Source organism: Drosophila teissieri, chromosome 3R (assembly GCF_016746235.2).
Source record: "Drosophila teissieri strain GT53w chromosome 3R, Prin_Dtei_1.1, whole genome shotgun sequence".
Taxonomy (NCBI): domain Eukaryota; kingdom Metazoa; phylum Arthropoda; class Insecta; order Diptera; family Drosophilidae; genus Drosophila; species Drosophila teissieri.
Genome location: NC_053032.1, coordinates 19,420,987 through 19,441,440, shown reverse-complemented (window position 1 = coordinate 19,441,440; position 20,454 = coordinate 19,420,987). Strand labels below are relative to the sequence as shown.

The window sequence follows — 20,454 nt, the reverse complement described above, 5'->3', positions numbered from 1 at the left end:
AGAGATAGAGATACCGGGCTACCCATACAGCTGCAGATACACCCGCAGTGGCCTAGCCTAATGCTGAGCGACGCCATGTTACAGTTAACGATTTTCCCTAATGCGATCAATAATCGCTCGCTCTCCTTCTCGCCGTAGCGTAGCTATCAGAAAATCAAAGGAAAAAACTGTGGAATAAAGTGGAAAAAAGAACTATTAAGACGAGAATCTCTGGGGAGACTGAGAATGCGGCGACGCTCTGTTTTTCGAGAGAAACAAAAAGACCGAGTGCTTTGGCCCGGCCTGGCTTGCCATGGCTTGGAGTGGCTTGGCTTGGCTTGCTTTGGCTCCCAAACAAGACATTAAATATCTGTGTGTGCGTGTGTGTGCTGTCTGTTTTTTTCAGCCAGTTTTTTCCGTATCCGCACCGCTTTTTCCCTTTTGAGGTTAAGGTATGCCAATGTCACTCTCATTCATTCCCATTCGCATTCGTGGCGAGGCATCGCGAGCGGCAGCAGCAAATCATCAGAACAGCGGCGCAGTTCACCTTTTTGGCAAGTCATTGCGAAAGTGACCCAGTTCTGCATCTCATCCGAGCATCCCACTGCATCTCATTGCATCCTACCTGAAATACCCGAGACACAAGCATCCACAGTTCATTGATAGCGCGTGCTGGCGGCCACTTCCTGGTATCCTGGCCATCTAGCCACGTTTATGGCCCCGGATAAAACGCATTCTAATTTCGGGCCATAAACCATAGACGCCTTTCCTATTCCGCTTAACCCTTTCGCTTGGCCAAGTGTATCGGCGAGTGTCCATCTGTGTGTGTGTGTGTGTATCTGTGTGCGTGTGTGTGCCAATCCGTGCCAGTGTGTGTGAGCCAGGCTCATTATTGCGTGTCATAAAAGGACAATTCTCTCGTTTCTCAATGAATGTTTTGCTCAATTAAGATCTACCTGAGCGGGAGGAAATGCGGGGAATTTCCGCATTACTTTTCCATTTGTCAATGCAGCAGTTCCTTTACCTCTCACGTTTTTTTGTAGCCCACATCTAGGCGCGGTACCTAGAATTTATATTATCAATGAAATGGAATGAAACCTTTCGCTTGTAGGAGAAATCACAGTTTTATGATCACCCCATTTCCGTGCAATTAAAATGACTAATGATCATGTCAGATAAAGCCGTTTCCTCTTCATGAAAGCACTACTGAGTAATATTTTTATCATTCCCAAGATTATCTTCAAATTACTTGAATAGTTGTTTACAATAACCGTGGGTTAGATAAGACTCGGAGATAAGCGAAACTGAATCAGGGAAAAATCTTGCGCTAAACAAAAAGGTATTCATAATATTTAACCTTTTTAACATTGTTTGGCTTGCCACTCGGCGGATATCTATATGCCATCGTGATGATCATTAAACATCAAACACTTTCGGTGACTGAGCACATATGTACTCAAATCCTTATGTGCACTTCTAATAACCGTAATGTGCTTAAATATTTAATATTTTTATTGTATTTCACAGGCAATTCAAGTGGCTTTGGCTCATTAATGTTTGCGGTGTGGGCGTTGGGTTGGTAGGTACTTTCCTAGGGGTTTGTTCAGAGCGCATCAAATGTGTGCTTTTTTGGCGTAGACTCTCTGCAAATAGTAATGCCAGGCAGTCCAAAAATGTGTATTTATTTACCTTTAGTCATTTATCTATTTATTTATTTGCTTTAAAAGCGCGCCACTGTAGGTCGGATTCATATTCACACTCACATTCCGACTCCGATTCGGATTCGGATTCAGATTGGCTGCGTTTTTGATACACTCGGCTAAATTCGGCGCTAAGCCATGCTCAAACTCTTAAATTAGTTACAATTGTTGGCGCCCAACGCATCCCCAAATGGATATTTATGGAAAATATTTGCTTTGCTACTTTTTTTCCGCTTTGTTTTGATTTCTGTTGATATGGCTTTAAAATGCTGCGCTTTCTGTTTGTTTTAAGCATTTATGTGACGCATGCGCCGTGTGGCAATGACTTTACAAAATCACATACATACGTACATGTACTCGTATCTACCGGCGCATTTGACCAACATTTCTCAGATAGATGACGTCCGCAGCTGTATCTGTTGGTATATCTATATCGGCGTAGTGGCATAATACGAATAATATTTATTTTTATTGTTATTATTGCTTATTGTTGATTTATTTGTTTGAACAATATTTTCACACAAATTAAAATACCCGGCCACCATCGGAAATCGGACATCGGACATCGGACGTTGGACATCCATATCGCTGTCGTTTAAACGGTTTTTCGTTGTCTTATTTGCTTTGTATTTTTTGGCTTAACCCAATTATCGGGGCTCATTAGTGATTATTTATCCATTTGCAACAGCAGCAACAGATGATCACAACGTTCTAATATGCAGCGCAAACAACTCGAGATCTTGCAGTGTTTCATTAAGTTTACTTTACGCTTCTGCTTGGGATAATTAAATGGATATACTGTATTCAGAAACTTGGGAGTGTATGCAAATTGAAGGAGGGATTTTCCGTCGATTAAAAAACTTCATATTTTGTTTGTGTCATTCAATATGGGATAAAATTATTATCCGGTTCGCGTTGGCATTCAAATCTTGTTTCGGCGCTTTTCAACTAATTTGCATCTACTTTTCCATGAAATTCATTAGAGAGATCTTAACTTGTCCGATTGAGCATTTGTCATTTTCTTCTCATGTGTTTTTGTTTTCGTATAAATTGATTATTCATTATAGATTTACTCTAGTTGGGAATGTTCTGAAAATACTTTTAATCGACTGTTTGCCCAGCTAAGATTAGATAGAAAGTTTTTTTTTAGATTTCAATTACAATTTAAAATTGCCGCGTTTTATGGGGCATTTCGAATTTGAGGTGTATCTGCCAGGTATTTTGCCATAGCCCTATGAATCCGTATACGTATCTGTATCTGTATCTGCGGCTGCGTGTGTATCTTGTTCTTTGTACTGCGTGTGCCGTAATGAGCGTGACCATAAAAGCGTCTTTTGTTTTACGACCGCACTGCGCGCGTGTTTACCATAGAAAACAATGCCAATTTTATGGCTGCCCCGGCCACGCAGACAATGGCCCAAAGAACCGCATCCCGGCAGTCCAGCATCCAGCTAACTATAGTATATAGTGCTTATAGTTCTTTATGTACCTTGGGCCAAAGGTGACGGGGAAACTAGAGCAAATGGGTCGAAAGGGTGATGGCGAGCAGGACGCTGCATTAATTAGAACGCTGCGGATATACTAAGTATATATGTACATATATGTATGGGTTTAAGGATCGAAATTACTTTCTTCGGGGCCATAAAGCGGCTCTTATCTAAATTAGGATGTTGCTTGTTTGCGGCTGTGTCTGCACAACATCGCCGTTTTCACTATTTGCGTAGGTGTTTCATTTCCGTTTCACAATTTATCTGGCGAGTGTTTGCCGGCATACTCAGCCGCCGCACAGCGCACCTTTAGCCGCCTCAAGATTTTCCTTTTTCCCTACTTTCACATGTGATTTTCCCTTGCGGCCTTATCAGTTTTCAGTTTTCAGTGTTCAGTTTTTGGCGCGTCAGCCGTCGTCATCGTGATTCACATTTTTCCCTCCCTGCCCGCCGCTGTTTGCACTCGAAACAGTGACAGAAACGGAAATAGTAAACGAAAACTGCACTTTTCCAAGGGCCCCAGTCCGCGGACTTGGAATCAGCCGATGCAGTTTGGGAATCGAGGGAATTTGGCGCATTTGGGGTGCGTGCCTTATCAGTGGGGAGCCCATGGGGCTGCGACTCTAGATATCGCATAAATCAGAGCCTAGTCGCGCTTTTGCTTGATTATTTCCATTTTATCTATTTGGCTGCGGCTGGCTATAAAGTTGCTAGTTTTTTATCTCTGTGCAAACACGGGAAAGCAGTGCCATTAAGGCCCTGGCGACCCTATTTCCTCTGGCCCCCAAGAAAACAGCGAGTTCTATTCTTTTAATTAGGAATCCGCAGCAGAGGTGTAGCCCCTCTCAAACGCAATCCAAACAGTGAGTTCAGCACGGCAGCGGAATTAAATTTGTTTTAATTTGTGGGGTAAATAGAAAATATACGGCATTTTTTTAATTATGTAAGAATTTACGCACTTAATATGGAGTAATAAATAAGTCTCATTTTAACTTCGTTATTATTTTTCAGTTTAAGAAATCTTGTGGAATATTTGACATACATTTTAGTTAAAACAGGTCCCACTTTAGCCGCTTGTTTTTAATTTGTTTACCTAAATTTCACAGCAGACTTTTAATCCATGCTTATCCGATCTTAAGTAATTTTCCAAACAAATTATTTTTTGCCTCAAATCGCGCCAATCGATTTAATTGATTAGAACCCCGAGAGCCGGTTCTCTCCCACCAAACCAGTTTATGCAACCCCAAAACATCGGCTGTGATTTCGAGAATGACCACCACCACCGCCACCGCCCAAATTGATCATGCGAAAGAATGTTTTGTTGAGCTCCCGTCCGAAGATATAGATTTCTTCTATCCACTACTCTCAAAATACCCATGCAACTTAGCACCAGGCTGCTAATTACATATTCGTTGCCTGAAAAATTAACTTTCCAGCGGCGGACATTGTAGCATGGCAGTGGCGACAACGAGACTGCTGCCAGTTTTATAAAAAATGTGTTTTTTATCTACCTATCTGGCTATCCGACTATCTGACTATCTAACAATATGTTATGGACTGAGCCTGGGCCCAGAAGCCGCCCATTTCAATGACGAGCGTTGCGGCTGCCGAAAAGCTGTCAAATTGTCGAAAAAATTATTGTTATCGTGCTGCGCGTTATTGAGTGGCCGTGTTCACACGCAGCTCCAGCTCACGATACAGATACAGATACAGCTACAGATACAGCTACGGATACAAAGATACATTTGTATCTACACATGTCCGTACAAACAATTCAATTAATTGTTGTAGAGCGGAATATGTCACATCGGAGGGATATGGATGGCCAGCTTTGGACGTACTGTATGGTATTTAGGGGGCCGTAAGGCCGAACTCTTCGGTAGTTTATTGATTTACAAGCTGGGGCCCCGTATCGCAGATAGATGCATGTTTATGGGTGGCGTCCACTTGGGGTTCTACTACTGGAACCCCATCCCCAACCACAACCATAACTATAACTATATCACTGTAGCTGGAACTGGAACTGGAACCGACTTATCGCAGTGGCGTTGTGATTTTTTGAGTGTCGAAACGCCAAAGCAAATATGATTGGAGTTTTATTTACTCGGGCCCGTCCGATTGGGTCTTAATTACTTCCGAAAACAATGACAACCGATGACCAGTGGCGATACGAGCCCCGTACCCGAGCATTAATCAATTTACAACGAGATTTAAGCAATGGCAATCGGTAAATAATAAAATAAATACAATTTGAATACCGGTTTTGCCATTTTCTGGCTATCATTCATAAACTTTTGCCCGGCCTGACATGAAAATTAGCTCTTCAGCCAAGGCAGACAGCGCAGCGATCTCCGAGATCTCCGAGATCTCGGCGATCGTAGATCGGAGTCGTCTAAAGCTGGAACTCCGCTCGCTGAAGAGCTCCAGACTCCGGAGTTCGAGTCGGCGATGGCGATGGAGACCTGAAGAGCATGGCTGTTGATCACGGTGATGACTGCGTAAAAACGAAAAGTAAAAACACCAAACTGGCACACAGCTTTGGATGCTTGAGATGTGTTGCCCGTTTGTGTTAATCCCATCAAGACCCAGCACATTATGAAGTAGCAACACCAGCAACAATAGCATCAGCACCACCACCAACAGCATGGAAACAGCACAAACTGGAGCTGCACTGAAAGAAATTAAGTATAACACATCATTAGAACCACTAGAAGCTCAGAACATTTAGCCAAAGTGTTAAGTCTCGCAATATAAACAGTATTTTACACATTAACTTATACAAATAAATAAACTTTTAAAAGGCAAAATGATTTGTATTAATTTCTCATTTTCAATCGAAGAAATTGGTTACTCATGCATCACATATGTAAGCCACACCAGTTAGACCCCAACTATTCTCCCTGTGCAACCTGAAGCTGCGACTGGAGTCCCAAGCTGGAGTTGGAGCTGCATGTGGTGAGTGCTCATGTGCTCCATTGGAGGCTCCATCTCTACATCAACGGCACAAGTGACATAAGTGGCGCTTACCCGATGATGCGTGCGCATCCAACGAGCAGCCAAAAGTCAGTCCGGAGCTCCGCTCGTCCGCAGTCCGCGGTCCGCTTGTCTTCATCGTTTTGTAAGAGTCATCTCATCATTTTCGCCCGTCGCCCGTCGCCATCTGGTTGCGAGTTGGCCCGGCTGATAAGAACGTGTTAGGGTGCACCATGGAGTTGTTAAATGCAGCACCGCATCGTCGTGTGTGGTCCGCCGTCGATGGCGCTTGATAAGAGAATTTTGGATATATTCGATCCATGGATCGTACGCCGGACTGCGACTGCGATCGCGACTGGCGGTTGCTCTCTCGGTTTTTGGTTTTGGCCCGGTCTAACCATGACGTGACGGGCGGCTGACGTGCCAAGTGCCATCGAAAATGGCAAGTCATTGGCATTTCAACTGGACATGCGGCACCCTTGTTAGCCCGAGCTGTCTCTGCCTCCTCTTTGGTTCCAACTCTCTGACTGGGACTCTGCCGGGCATATGTGCAGCATATACTCATATCTGGCAGTGACTGAACATCCTTCGACGCATAACGGGCAGCACAGGATAAAAATCCTCTACCCCTCCACCCCTCCCCCCGAATGACGCAGCAATCGAAGCGAAAGCGTTAATTTAATAATGGCCAAATTTGTGACTGCAAGTCGGTTACAATAATTTGCTGCTATATGGAAAATGTGTGGCACCTTTCCGGCACGGGAGGTGTGTTTGTTTTTCTTAGTCGCTGCTGCCCATAATTGTTACACTCGGCTGCACCAAAGTCAAAGCTACAAAGTCAATGACATCCAGAGCAAACAGCCCAGAAGTGCGGCAAAACTGAAAGTTTGAATCAATCGATAAGTGAAAGGAGGTAAAACTCACAGGGAAATGCAAGAAACTAAGCCAGAAGTCTATGAATAAAAGTAGTAAAAACTATATAGACATTAAAGGGTTCCTAACAAATATTTTAAATTTGTATACAAAAAAGCAAATATGAAGATGTCTCAAAACGCAATAAAGAAAAGTGTAGAACGCAAATTTCCCTTTCGCTAAAAATCAAGTGGCTCTAAAACACAAAGCCTTTTACGGCCGGCCACAATAATTTGCTGGACAAACAAAGATCCGCCACTTCATAAATAGTTTGCACTTGACAGCTACTGCAGCAGAAGCCGTTGATTTGATTCCCTACCCCAATACCCAATACCCAAACCCCAAGCCCCAAACCCCAAGCCCCGATCCCCGATCCCCAATATTCGAGCCCTGAAGTTCTGGTGTGAAGTTCTTGTGATTCACTCGGTGCGTCGGTGCAAAATCAAAGAGATCTCCGCCCGGGCGGCGGCCAAAAGCATCATAAAAAGGTGGTACCTTGTGTCCACCAGCAGAGTTCATTGATTTTCTGTTGGAGGCAACTCAATCAAAAATCCAAAACGAAGCCCAAGAAGAAAACTGGAATCTGGCAGCATAAAACCGAACGAAGAACTTGGGAAAACGCGCACGGCGGTGGCACTCTATTAGCACCTCTAAAGCACAATTTACAACAAACATTTACAACTGTCAATTGGCAACAAAGCCGACGAAGGGTACATATGATGGCCAACGCAGAGATCGGCCAGAAATTAAGGATACAGGTCACCCGACGAGGCACAAAGGCACCGCACCGCACCGCCGGTTTTTAGGGATCTCGATGAGATGGTTTTTCGGGAACTGGCCGCTGACGAATTGCCGGCAATTAGTTAGCATTAAACAACAACTAATGGGTGCCATTGATGAGGACGTGCATCAAGAACCTTTCAATAACACACATAACAAATACGAGTACGCGTATATGAATGCACACAATCGTCGTATCTGTCACTGGGCATACAAACGCGTACATACATACGCTTTAAAAAACGAAATTAATAAAAATTTCACTTGAATTGACAAAGTGCCCGAACGCCGTGACGTTCAACTGACGACAAGTGCCACTTGACAAGCTGCCGAACTTGAAATTTTTTTCATTTCAATATTTCATTGTTACCCCCGGCAAATAACCGGCATATACCCGACATATAGAAGTCTGACTCCTGGTCTGGCTCGATTTGCTTGATTCGCTCGATGGGTTACCTGTCCGCCAGCCTCGTCCCACAGCTGGCGATTAATCTTGACATTGAGTTGCTGCAGAGACAGATACAAAGACAATGGCCCAGTGGCATATATAAATTCGATTTCTCGACCATACATAGCTGTTGACAATAAATAATTTAGCCATCTAGTATAATGGCCCGCTGATGAGTGCTGTTTTGGCCTGTGAGAAGGTGACGCTTCCACAGTTTTCCCACCGCCGATTGCATGCGAGATTGAGATCATTATTCATGGCAGTTCACGTGCAGAGCACGCGGCCGCTGGAAGGACAAGTGCCAGGACTCGTAATCCAGGACATGTAATGTGGATGTGCGAGCAAATAGATTCCCAGGCCGCTTGAACTGGTGCTTCACGACAAGTGCGGGTCATCATAATCATGGGCATCATCATCGCCCTTATTACAATCGACCGCAACTACTTTAATTACACTGTTAGCCGCAGGCCAACTACACTGGCCAACACAAACTTGGGGCAGTAAATCTGAAAGTTCTCAGCTTTTTATAATGTATCAAGGTACATTTTACAAATGATATTCAGGTGAACGAACTTTATTACTGCAAAATATTAGAATATCTTACTTAAAATGATTACTGATGAGAATAATGATGGGATTATACTATAAAACTGCTTAATAATATAAAGCTAAAGATTCTAGTTGTGCAAATATAGATTAAATATATATATAATAATAATAAAGTAGTAGAGAACTGTGGAGCATGTTAAGTTTTTTTCCTGCTCACTCTAAAAAACGTAAAGAACTCGCGCACTCTGGAGCTTAAATACATGTTTCCTTGTAGTCCAGTGTAAGCTGAGGTTAATAACTGTAGCACGCCGGGGGCGTGGGCCGCGGGGGTGGGCGTGCCCGCTTACCAATTGTAATGCAAAGCGCGCGCGCGTGTGTGGGTGAGTGGAATGAAGTGTAGTAAGTGGAGGTGGAGGTGGAGGTGGAGGTGGAGATGGGGCACGGGGAAGTGGAGTTCGAACCAGGACCCTCGGGCGTATTGCAAAATTCAGTTTCGCTCGATGGCAGAGCTGCGCGTCTCGCCGCTCAAGTGCCAGCCCGCCGGGCTATTGACTGAAATCAAAACGGGCCAGAATGGGCGAAATCAGTGGGCTCAGTGGGCTAAATGGCAAACGCTGCCCTGATTTCAAGCTTCCTGCGACTGCCCCTTTTTTCCAGTCGGTTGAGATGACGGCTTATCGTGGCATCAAAACAAATTCGTTTGAAATTAATTCGGAGATTTGCTTTCATTAGGCGGCTTGCCGGGTGCAAAGTATGTAACTGCGTTGGCAAACACAATGGAGAAACCACCGACACAGCGTGCGGCTAATCCCTAAGCCAAACTTTTGGCTGGTGGAAGGTCGTTTCAGGTCCAAGTTTTGCCACACTTTCCACCCCTCCATCCCTCCACCCGCCGACACGTGACCCTCAATTGTTACATGCCAACAACCACCTCCACCCCAACCAGGCCATTCGATTGTGTTCCGGAATCGCTTTTCGGGCTGCGTCATCACTTTGAATTTCTGGCGAAGAGCCGTGCATGTTGCTCCTAATGCGACAGTTTAATTGCAGGTGAGGCGCACAGGGTCGCGTGCCCAGGGAAGCGCCGCTGATGCAATTAGACAGCCAACGACTTTCCCATTGTCCTGCCGTGACTTCTCCATTCTCCATTGAGCCGCTTGTGTGTGCGGGCGGTCCGCCTGGTGTCGCTTTCCCGATTCAGTGGCTTCTGCCTTCATCCCGTCCTGCTGTGCGGGTGCAGTGCGGCGCATCTGGAGGAAGCACTTTTCCGACTCGATGGCGATGACTTTTTAACAGCTTTCCGTAAGGATCATGCGAGCTGCTGTGCTAATTCTAATTGAACTTTAAGCGGTGTTTATGAACAATCTGTAGTACGATATTTATATAAATTACCACTTACAAATATAATAATACAGCTTGGTTATAAATCAGTTGCCGCAGCTTTTCCCTTGGGAAAGTAAGGGTCAATTAACCCGTCGCTATGTTGAGAACTTATTCTCAGGGACTCGCCCACAGGACGAAATTGATCAAAGGCCTACCTCCGACGAAAAGCACCGACCAAAAACTTGGGTTCCCATTCCATCCCCTGAACACAGAAAAAAACAGAAAATAGAAAACAGAAAAAACTTTCTCACATTACATCACGGACCAATGAGGACGGCTAAAACAACAAGGACGAGCGACTGGAGCTGGAGCGCTCTAAATGGACACCGAACAACATCGTTTAATATTGATGGCCATTGTTTGAGCGCTTTATGATGGGAAAGTGAGGCCATCTCGGTGCCACTGCCTACGCTTTTCCACCGGACCACGTTGTTGGTGTTGCCGGTTCAAGTGAATATTTAATTAAATTGTTTTCTAATAACCACGCGCTACTTTGCTGGACGCAAAACACGCGTCCGCAAGCGGCGAACGGCGGCAGGACACGCGGCAATCGGACCAGGACACACCTTGTTGTGCCAACAACATTAGCAGGGGCCGAAATAAAAAAAAAGGAATATGCTGAAAACGAGAGCCACCCCTTTTTCGCTGCGTATCCTGGTTCTAATTTTCCAAATTACGCACCATCAATCATCGCTAGCTTTGACGAACGTCGATGGCAAAGTGGATGTGGATGTGAATGTGGATGTGGCTTTGGCTGATGTTGATGATGACGTTAGGAACTACCCGCACCTTATCTAACCCACCTAGACCATCCCACCCAATCCTGTCCAATCCAATCCCATGGCGCAATCACTTGAAGCGAGCAACGCTGCGGCAGCCGCAAGAAGAAATTAAATTAAACTTCAAGTGGCCGCAAGGACCTGCTGAATCCTGCAATCCCAGAGTCCTGAATCCCGAGACCCTTAACCCGTAGCCATGGGAAGCTGTGCCGCTCCGGCTGTTTTCCATCGTAATTAACGCTAATTGCGTTTGGCCATAAGCCGCAGTTTTTGACTTTTCCACGTGTTCCTCGGATTGTCCACAGGATTTTCCCACCTTAATCCTTGGTCATGGCTGTGTTTTTGTTATGGCTTGACTTTGGCTGACGAAAATATTGCCATTGCATAAACAAGCAATAGATAATGCTGATCGGAAGTGATTAGAGTTTGCGGGTTTTTTCTTCGGAATCCTGAGCGAGAATCCAGCGAGACTTTAAACCCGAGACCCCTCCATCTGTTGGTAATTGAGAATGCACTCCGGCTAATGAAAGCGGTCATCGTGATGGGAAGTGACCAAATTGGCTGGACAGAGTGGGCTCAGGGATTAATATCGCAGTGCAATTAAGAGCTCAATCACTGTGACTCGACTCCGGTCTTGTTTGCCTCTCTCTGATTACATTTATGAAATTATTATTGATGTTTGGCACTGACCACCACAGTCCCACTGCCCACTGCCCACGGTCCGTAGTCCATAAATGGCACACCCCCTCCATCTTGCCCCCATAAGCGTAAGCCACCCCGTTTCTAATTTTGTTGAGTAGCCCTAACTCCAATGGCTTGGACATCGCCTCGGCCGGAATAGACAGGCCATTTTGATTGAAATGCAGACACAAATGCTGGCAGGCAGCCATTAAGCTGCTCCGATCTATACATAACTATGGTCGTGTAAGTAACCACAGCAGGGGGTAAGAAAAAGGATACCAAGGGTATGTATCAATCTATCTTTAAAGTTCATAAGTAAAGTTTAGAAGTGAAGAGGAATTTTTAGGAAATATAGAGACGCAAATAAGCCTTACAACTATTTTATATTTTATACTATATTTAGCTTTGAGTTGTATATTATGATTATAATTATATTATGATGAACCTCAAGGACTATTATTACGACCGCAGCTGTATGTGCATCCCATATCCTCTCACACTAATCTGTATTATGTACACAGTTGATTTGCCTGCCACTCACTCACCCAGTCCCGACCCAATTCGTCCACATCCTCGCCCAGGACTCGCCTACATAAGTAACGCCACATATGATTTCATTCATATGCAGAAGAACTATGCTCCTCCCCTCCTCCATCGAGCCGCTCATTGATTTGCAATGCCTAAAATGTTTCAGCCTGATGATGGGCTCGTCCACATCCAGCCCACATCCTATGGCCCCCCATATCGCCCAGCAACCATCACCCATCACCCATCACCCATTGCTGTTGCTGTTCCGCTCTGCCTAACTGCCAAACATTCCCAAATGCCGAAGTGCGTGTCTTTCTCTGGGTGTGTGTGGTGTGTTTGCCATCGTTTTTGGAAATATTATATGCTCATACCTCCGTTTTCGAGTAAATTGTGTAAATATTTGCGCTCGTAAGTGGATTGGAGATGGATGAGTCTATCAACAGAGAAGTTGGCGTTGGCAGAGCCGTTGGCATCGCCATCATCATATGCGTATGGGTTGGCACTGCTGCTCCTCCCTACCCATTCCCATTTCCAATCCGCACCCTCAGCTCCGCAGTTATCCTCTCTCGTGAAATTTTGGTACACATTTGTTGGCGCATTTACCTTTCGACTTTGGCCCAAAGCCCACTTGCAGCTTGTTGCATTACAGAGAATGGCTACTTGGAAGCTCTACAATTTGACAAAGAATTTATTTCCCTATTACATTGAGAGCAACGAGTGCACAGCCGAGAACTCGCTCACTTAGCCATATACGAGTATATAAACAATTCAGCCTTATTTGGTGGCCTTTTTGTCGGTTTCCTTCTCCGGTTCGCTTTCCGTAGTCTCGTCCTCTTCCTCATCATCATCATCGTCTTCATCACTTTCATCCTCGTAGTCTCCATCGGACTCGTCTTCATCATCATCGTCGCCGTAGGAGTAGCCACCACTGGCACCACCACCATAATAGCCGCTGCCACTGGCTCCATAGTATCCACCGTAACCCTCCTCGTCGTCGCTGTTGCCTCCTTGTTGCTGGCGACCGAATTTGTGCGACCGCGTGGACATGCTGAGGTCCTTGGTCACCGAGGTATCGTAGTTGCACTTGGGGCACGGAATTGGCTTGTTCTTGTCGTACTTAAAGCCCTTGCGACGCACATGATCCTCGCAGTAGCAAGTCTTGCAGCGCAGGCAGGAGTACTGGCCCAGCTTGTTGCACGATTGACACTTGTAGTTCTCCGACTCCAGCACCTGTAATTGAATGGATTGATTTACCAAAAGGTGTTATAGGAATCTCATAAAGAAGTTGGAAACAAAACTTATTGGGTATTTTACAAATTTCTTAGCTTACAAGTCCCAACTAGCTTGCAAATTGGAAGATGATTTGGTAACCCACCTGACAGCTGGCCTGGTGCTCGAACTGATCGTCCTCGCACAGGAATCCATTGCAGAATGAGCACTTGAAGATGCGGCCGCCGTGCTCCCAGACACCGCGTTCGCACTCCAGGCAGGTTGCATTCTGCAACGGACACGTGCAGGCGTGGTTCTGGAGACACTTGCGTCCGTGGCAGACCCACGCCTCGCAGAAGTCGCAGATGGCGCCCACCATTCCGAGGCCCGTGGTGTAGACACCCGGATGCTTGACCACACAGTCGCCGGTCTTCAGCATGCACTTGATCTTCCCGCACTGGGCGCAAATGGGTAATCTCTGAATGCTCTGGCAGAAATAGCAGAAGGCCCTCGACTTCTGCTTCTTCTCGCACTTGTCGCATTCCATCGGCGCATTGCAGGGCAAATCCGCTAGGGGCACCTCCCTGCTGCGGATCTCCTTAAGACGCAGCTTCTGCTTCTCGGCCTTCTTACGTTGCCCAGTCTTCTTTTTCGGCATTTTGGAAATCGAACAACTGGAAAACTTATTTCCTTACGTGTGCGGCAATGTGGCTGCAGCAGGTGCGCCGAAAAATACCACAAAAAGCTTTCGAATTTACCGCCGAAATATGTAGCTACATCTTGAAACTAGCTATAATTACGCTAACATAGTGCAAAATTCACTTGCAATAGGTAAAATGCAAGTAAACAATAATACAAAGTCTTAAATGTTCAAATTTCTGTATACCAATGGCATTATCCTCGTCAAATAATTAAAAATAGATTCTCAATGGAAACAAGTCATAAATGTCTGCGGTTAAACTGGATAGTGTAGCCGAATTTCCTTACTGGTATTTCGTAAAAGTTGTCCTAAGGTCTGTCGACAAAAATCTATATACGGCTTTTAATGTCACAGTGAAATATATTTTCACTTTAAGGAAAAGTCGGCTACAGCTAGTGTCGGAATATTTTCATATATTTTGCTAAGAAATATTATATCAGTGCAGTTAAGATACAACTAAGTGCTGCGAAATGGGTGGTCACGACAACTGGAACAACGGTCAACATGAAGATGACGATGTAAGTTGCGTACAAAACATCGTAATTTCGAACTGCCGACCAAAAGCCCCAGTTTATTAAGCATTTCTTGCCGTTTTAACTTTTTAATGTAAAGGCGTGTTCAAAAATGCATACATATATGCATTTTTGACGCAAGGTTAAAAAGAAGGGTAAAATATTGTAATAGTATGGTTAAGGGTACTCGTCGTCTTGCTTATCGTTTATCGCTTATAGCAAATTGCTGCTGGCTTATATCTGTTTCTGAAAACGGTCACATTGCATTCAATTTTTTCATTCGCCGCGTGTGTCGGGAAGTTCTCCATTTGCAAACGGCAAATATAATTAGAGTAAAATTAATTTAAAACTTGCATTAATAAAATGGTGAACTCGAACCAGAACGGCAACTCCAATGGCCATGATGATGATGTAAGTAGTGCATATAAAGAGTTTAGAAATTTCTTGCAAACTAGTGGCTCGCCCTACCGGTCGCCATTTTGAAAATTACGCATGTGTCTCACGGGCGGAAAGTGAGGTTAAGAACGGCTATTGATATAATCAATAATTTAGGAATTCCCTCAGGACTCCATCACCGAGCCGGAGCATATGCGCAAACTGTTTATCGGTGGCCTGGATTACCGCACCACCGACGAGAACCTGAAGGCGCACTTCGAGAAATGGGGCAACATCGTGGACGTGGTGGTCATGAAGGATCCGCGCACAAAGCGATCCCGTGGCTTCGGGTTCATCACCTATTCCCACTCGAGCATGATTGATGAGGCGCAAAAGTCGCGTCCTCACAAGATCGACGGTCGAGTGGTGGAGCCCAAGCGGGCTGTTCCCCGCCAGGACATCGATTCCCCGAACGCCGGTGCCACCGTAAAGAAACTGTTTGTGGGCGCCCTCAAGGACGACCATGATGAGCAGTGCATCCGGGACTACTTCCAGCACTTCGGCAACATCGTCGACATCAACATCGTCATGGACAAGGAGACTGGCAAGAAGCGTGGATTCGCCTTCGTCGAGTTCGACGACTACGATCCCGTGGACAAAGTTGTGTGTAAGTAGAAGGATTTTTCATATTAAGGTTTAAGAATGTTTCAAAGTAGCATCCTAGGATAAGTACAGTACCATATGGTTAGATTTATACAATACAGATTCGATTCATAGGAAAGGAATACGCATCTTATGATGTTAATTTTAGATTTGAACCCCATTTGTGCACTGCTGCGTTTGTGTAACAGCCACCAAACCGACGGCTTGGCTTGCAACAACCCCTAATTTATAGCTCAATCAGTCTGAGGCAAATTGTAAGGCTTCTTGTAAATGTCCCTCAGTGTCGGCTAAACGAATGCATTTATAATATATACATAATTTGGTGCGATCCACAGTCCCAGCTCCGCATAGCAATGTTCGATGTGCTCGTGCGGCGTTTGTGACTGTAAGATGAAATCCCAGCCAGTATTATATCGTGTTGTTGGTGCTCTTCGTGCATCAACGATGAAAGAGTATTTGGCACACTATAGCTTGAATCTAAAAATGTATCCTCGAAATCACAGTACTGACAAATTAACTGGTTGGAAACCCTCGCCAGGGTAGTTTTTTTTTAAACGCTGTGAGATGAATAAGAGCGTCGGCTAAGCTATGTTATGCGAATGTAAGCATTGCGCCTATTCAGTGTAACACGCAGCCTCGTTACAATTGTACAATTAATTGTTATTATAGAAACTGATCCACAGTCCCAGCTCCGCATAGCAATGTTTGATGTGCTTATGCGGCGTTTGTGACTGTAAGATGAAATCCCAGCCAGTATTATATTATGGTTGTTGGTGGTGTTTGTGCACCAATGATGAAAGAGTATAAGGCACACTATCACCTTGATTATCGAACTGATTTAACAGGACATCACAGTACTGACAAATTGACGGGTTTGAAAATGTCGCCTGTATAGTTTTTTTTTAAACGCTGTGAGATGAATTGAAGCGTCGGCTAAGCTATGTTATGCGAATGTATATTAACACCAATTCTGTGTAACACGCAGCCTCGTTACAACTGCACATCAAATGCACCGAATGGTGAATTTTACTTAGCGTGAAAATCTATCCTCATTTTAGCTACGATTCCACAGTCCCAGCTCCGCATAGCAATGTTTGATGTGCTCGTGCGGCGTTTGTGACTGTAAGATGAAATTCCAGCCAGTATTATATCGTGTTGTTGGTGCTCTTCGTGCATCAACGATGAAAGAGTATAAGGCACACTATCACCTTGATTATCGAACATATTAAACAGGAAGAGCTCCTTCGTGGACATCACAGTACTGACAAATTGACGGGCTTGAATCAGTCGCCTGTATAGTTTTTTTTTTAACGCTGTGAGATGAATTGAAGCGTCGGCTAAGCTATGTTATGCGAATGTATATTAAAACCAATTCTGTGTAACACGCAGCCTCGTTACAACTGCACATAAAATGCACCGAATGGTGAATGTATTAGCGTATATCTCTCAATTGTAGTTATGATTCCACAGTCCCAGCTCCGCATAGCAATGTTTGATGTGCTCATGCGGCGTTTGTGACTGTAAGATGAAATCCCAGCCAGTATTATATTAATGTTGTTGGTGGTGTATGTGCACCAATGATGAAAGAGTATATGGCACACTATCCTCCGGATGCGCCGTATAGGGAACCTAAGTTTCGAACCTCACTAATAGCTTGCTTTACTTACCTCTTTTCAGTGCAAAAGCAACATCAGCTGAACGGCAAAATGGTGGACGTGAAGAAGGCACTGCCCAAGCAAAATGACCAGCAGGGCGGTGGTGGTGGACGAGGTGGTCCGGGAGGTCGAGCCGGTGGAAACCGCGGAAACATGGGCGGTGGCAACTACGGCAACCAGAATGGCGGGAACTGGGTAAGAACTTAATAATAGCCTTCAATTCGCATTGTGGCTTATGACCGGCTAATTGACATTGCAGAACAACGGTGGCAATAACTGGGGCAACAACCGCGGGGGTAACGACAACTGGGGCAACAACGGTTTCGGTGGCGGCGGCGGCGGCTATGGCGGTGGCAACAACAGCTGGGGCAATAACAATCCGTGGGACAATGGCAATGGAGGCGGCAACTTTGGTGGCGGCGGCAACAACTGGAACAATGGTGGCAATGATTTTGGAGGCTACCAGCAGAACTATGGCGGCGGCCCACAGCGAGGTGGTGGCAACTTCAACAACAACCGCATGCAACCCTACCAAGGAGGTGGTGGATTCAAAGCAGGTAAGCAATAGAACATCCATTGCTGTATTGATACCAACTGGATAACGAGACACAGTACCCTGACACCTAACTTTTAGAGCGTCGATAGAGTTTAGCAGTTAGCTTATTAAACGCTTTGAGATCAACCGAAAATGGCCTTCGCTATGCGCAGCCACGTTAAAAATTTTTCATGAATAGTCACCACCAGTGTGGTGTAGAAACTAGACTAGAAAGACAACGATTGGATGTGCTCCTAACGATCCTGGGTTTTCTTTTAGGCGGTGGCAATCAAGGCAACTATGGCGGCAACAATCAGGGCTTCAATAACGGTGGCAACAACCGAAGATATTGAGAGAGATTCCAGACGAGGTGAGACATCCAAATAACCACTACTAACACCTAGATATACATAGTCCAAGGCGAAGTCAGACCATTAACCAACCAAACGCTAATCTATCCCGTATGACCATTAATCTTTTGTTTGATTTGGCAATCATATGTTGTGCTTTTTTTTTAATAGCGCCCTTATCGGCATTGTTTTGGTAGTTTATATAACAGCATATTGAGACCAAAAAGCATAACGGCTGAGACAGTCCGACCCACCTTACTCAACCAACTTAAATACGTATTTACACATTAAAGTATTTAGAGAACAAAAACCCATCAACCAATTAAGAACCCCCTTTTGCATACCAATTGTTTTAAATAACGTTTCTCATTTATCGACATTTTATAGGTGATAAAGTAAGAGTCGCTCAGTATAAGCCCAAAATTCAAAGTCAAGTAAACGATACGCAATTCAATGATCAATATGAACAAGTATGAACGCACGTTCATAGACCTAAGAAGTTTTCCGAGCACCACAAACCAAACATTACAGAAGAGAGGAGAGCAGATTGATTGATCAGGAACAGTGCAGTGCAGTGCAGTGAAGTCGTAAGGAGTTTGGTTCAGTCTTGGATTAGAACAGAAAGAGAGATCAGTACCAAGCCAGACCAGACCAGTACCCAGTACAGTGCAGTGCAGAGCAGTGTGTGAGCTAATCAGAAGAAACACAGCAAGTGGCAGTACACGAACACAGCAGCTGGCCAGGATTCCGTTCGATTTGTCTTTGCACACGGTGATTGATTGATTATTAAGATTCGCATCGAAAACTATCCAATACCCATAGAATTGTAATCTATAATTTCACATTGTAGCAACCAAGTTAAGTAACATTGTAATTAGAGCAACAAAGCCGACGACAGGCCAAACATTTGTATCTCCACCACACAAGTAACGCAACCCTATTTAAAACCAGTCATAAATGAATCAGCTATGTAAAACTTCAAGGCGGCAGCCGAGAGATATGTTTATTTGTATGTAGACAGCTCCTCCAGTCCACCGGCTGCTGGCAACTTTTGATAATCAGAGCAGAAAACACAAAATATATGAAAACATGTATTACATTTTACAACTTTACTAGGCTAAGTTCTCATAGAATTAAATCGAGTAGAGCGTGCGGGGCGACTTCTGCATCCATCCGCACGCTGCCCTAGACTTAATAATTTTACTATTCAAGTTCTAAGCGAACCCCTGACCGTGTGTGGGTGGAGGAACCTAGATCTAGATACTTAGATTTTTGAATAAGTGTCGACATGGATATAACCTCTTCCGCTGTTTAGATGTAACCGATCAACAAACCACAACACTTAATGTAATTTATACCTTTTAGCAAGCAGTCTGTCTGAGGAGTCAGCGCAATTATACTTAACAAAATTTACATTTTAATGTAGCTAAAAAATACAAGATGCAAAAATACACAAGTGTCCAGCAATTGATGTAAACTGATGTCGAAAGAACAAAAACTATATAGCTAAGTCAAAGCCTTGTAGTTTTCTATATTTCTGTAGCAGCAGGTGCAGCAAAAGGATCTCGATCAGAAAGAGGTATTCGGAGTATATTGCAGAGGTAAAAAAAAGGAGCAAGCAAGTAGGACCAAGTCCAAATGCCAGCCAAGAAACTCTTGTACTATGTGAACTATAGCATTTGTTGTTGTGGGCGGGCCATTAACGTCGTTCGAGAGTTCTCTTTTCACTCGCTTAACAGGAATCACTCCCCTTTTATTTGATTTGAACCCGCCTCCTCCTGTACCATGTCATTTACAACCATGTATATTATTGTAATTTCTGTTGCAAGTTGGCTGTGAAAAGTATGCTGCGGAGCGCTGAAAGACGGCCGCCGCGCTACTGAAAGCAGCCACAGAAGGTGCCCGCGTTTGCTTGCAACTCCGTCGCTGGGATTCGGTTGCTCCTGGGTAAGTTATCCTCCGCAGATCCCAAATCCGGAAAAGTTGTAACTTTCAGGTGGTCGGGATTGGTCGGCTCGTCGCCCTTGAAAATGGAGGATGTTGAGCGGTTTATTCCTCTGAAGCACCGTAAATATATGACTCTTATTTTTTATTTTATTTAAATTGCATTTATTATAATTTTTACAATTTTTGAATAAAGAAATTTCAGAAGACCAAATGTTTTTTCTTTTTGTTTTGAATTTGAATTTCACCATAGTGAGCAAATGGGGAATGCTAAGGGTGTTTGAACAGTGCTTTTAGCATTGGTAATGTAGC

At 44.5% G+C, this 20,454-nt stretch overlaps 2 protein-coding genes across 5 annotated transcripts; one reads left to right on the top strand and one right to left on the bottom strand.

Moving 5' to 3' along the window:
- Nucleotides 1–12,869: 12,869 nt before the first annotated feature.
- On the bottom strand, nt 12,870–14,134 carry LOC122621178 (zinc finger protein 330 homolog). The gene is made up of 2 exons (XM_043798956.1): nt 13,575–14,134; nt 12,870–13,429 (listed from the first exon to the last, which is right to left on the bottom strand). Exons 1-2 carry the CDS (start codon nt 14,064–14,066, stop codon nt 12,974–12,976), a joined length of 948 nt encoding a protein of 315 aa, XP_043654891.1. The 5' UTR covers nt 14,067–14,134; the 3' UTR covers nt 12,870–12,973.
- Nucleotides 14,135–14,447: 313 nt separating this feature from the next.
- Nucleotides 14,448–19,714, top strand: LOC122621177 (heterogeneous nuclear ribonucleoprotein A1). 4 transcript variants are annotated; one of them, XM_043798952.1, is made up of 6 exons: nt 14,448–14,626; nt 15,185–15,662; nt 17,336–17,508; nt 17,573–17,870; nt 18,128–18,218; nt 18,586–19,714. In XM_043798952.1, the coding sequence occupies exons 1-5, from the start codon at nt 14,579–14,581 to the stop codon at nt 18,199–18,201; spliced, it is 1,071 nt and encodes a 356-aa protein (XP_043654887.1). In that variant the 5' UTR covers nt 14,448–14,578; the 3' UTR covers nt 18,202–18,218; nt 18,586–19,714. The 4 variants fall into 4 exon arrangements, with proteins under 4 accessions (XP_043654887.1, XP_043654886.1, XP_043654889.1 ...); XM_043798951.1 differs by having other exon boundaries at nt 15,173–15,662; XM_043798954.1 differs by lacking the exon at nt 14,448–14,626 and adding an exon at nt 14,884–15,031.
- Nucleotides 19,715–20,454: the final 740 nt, after the last annotated feature.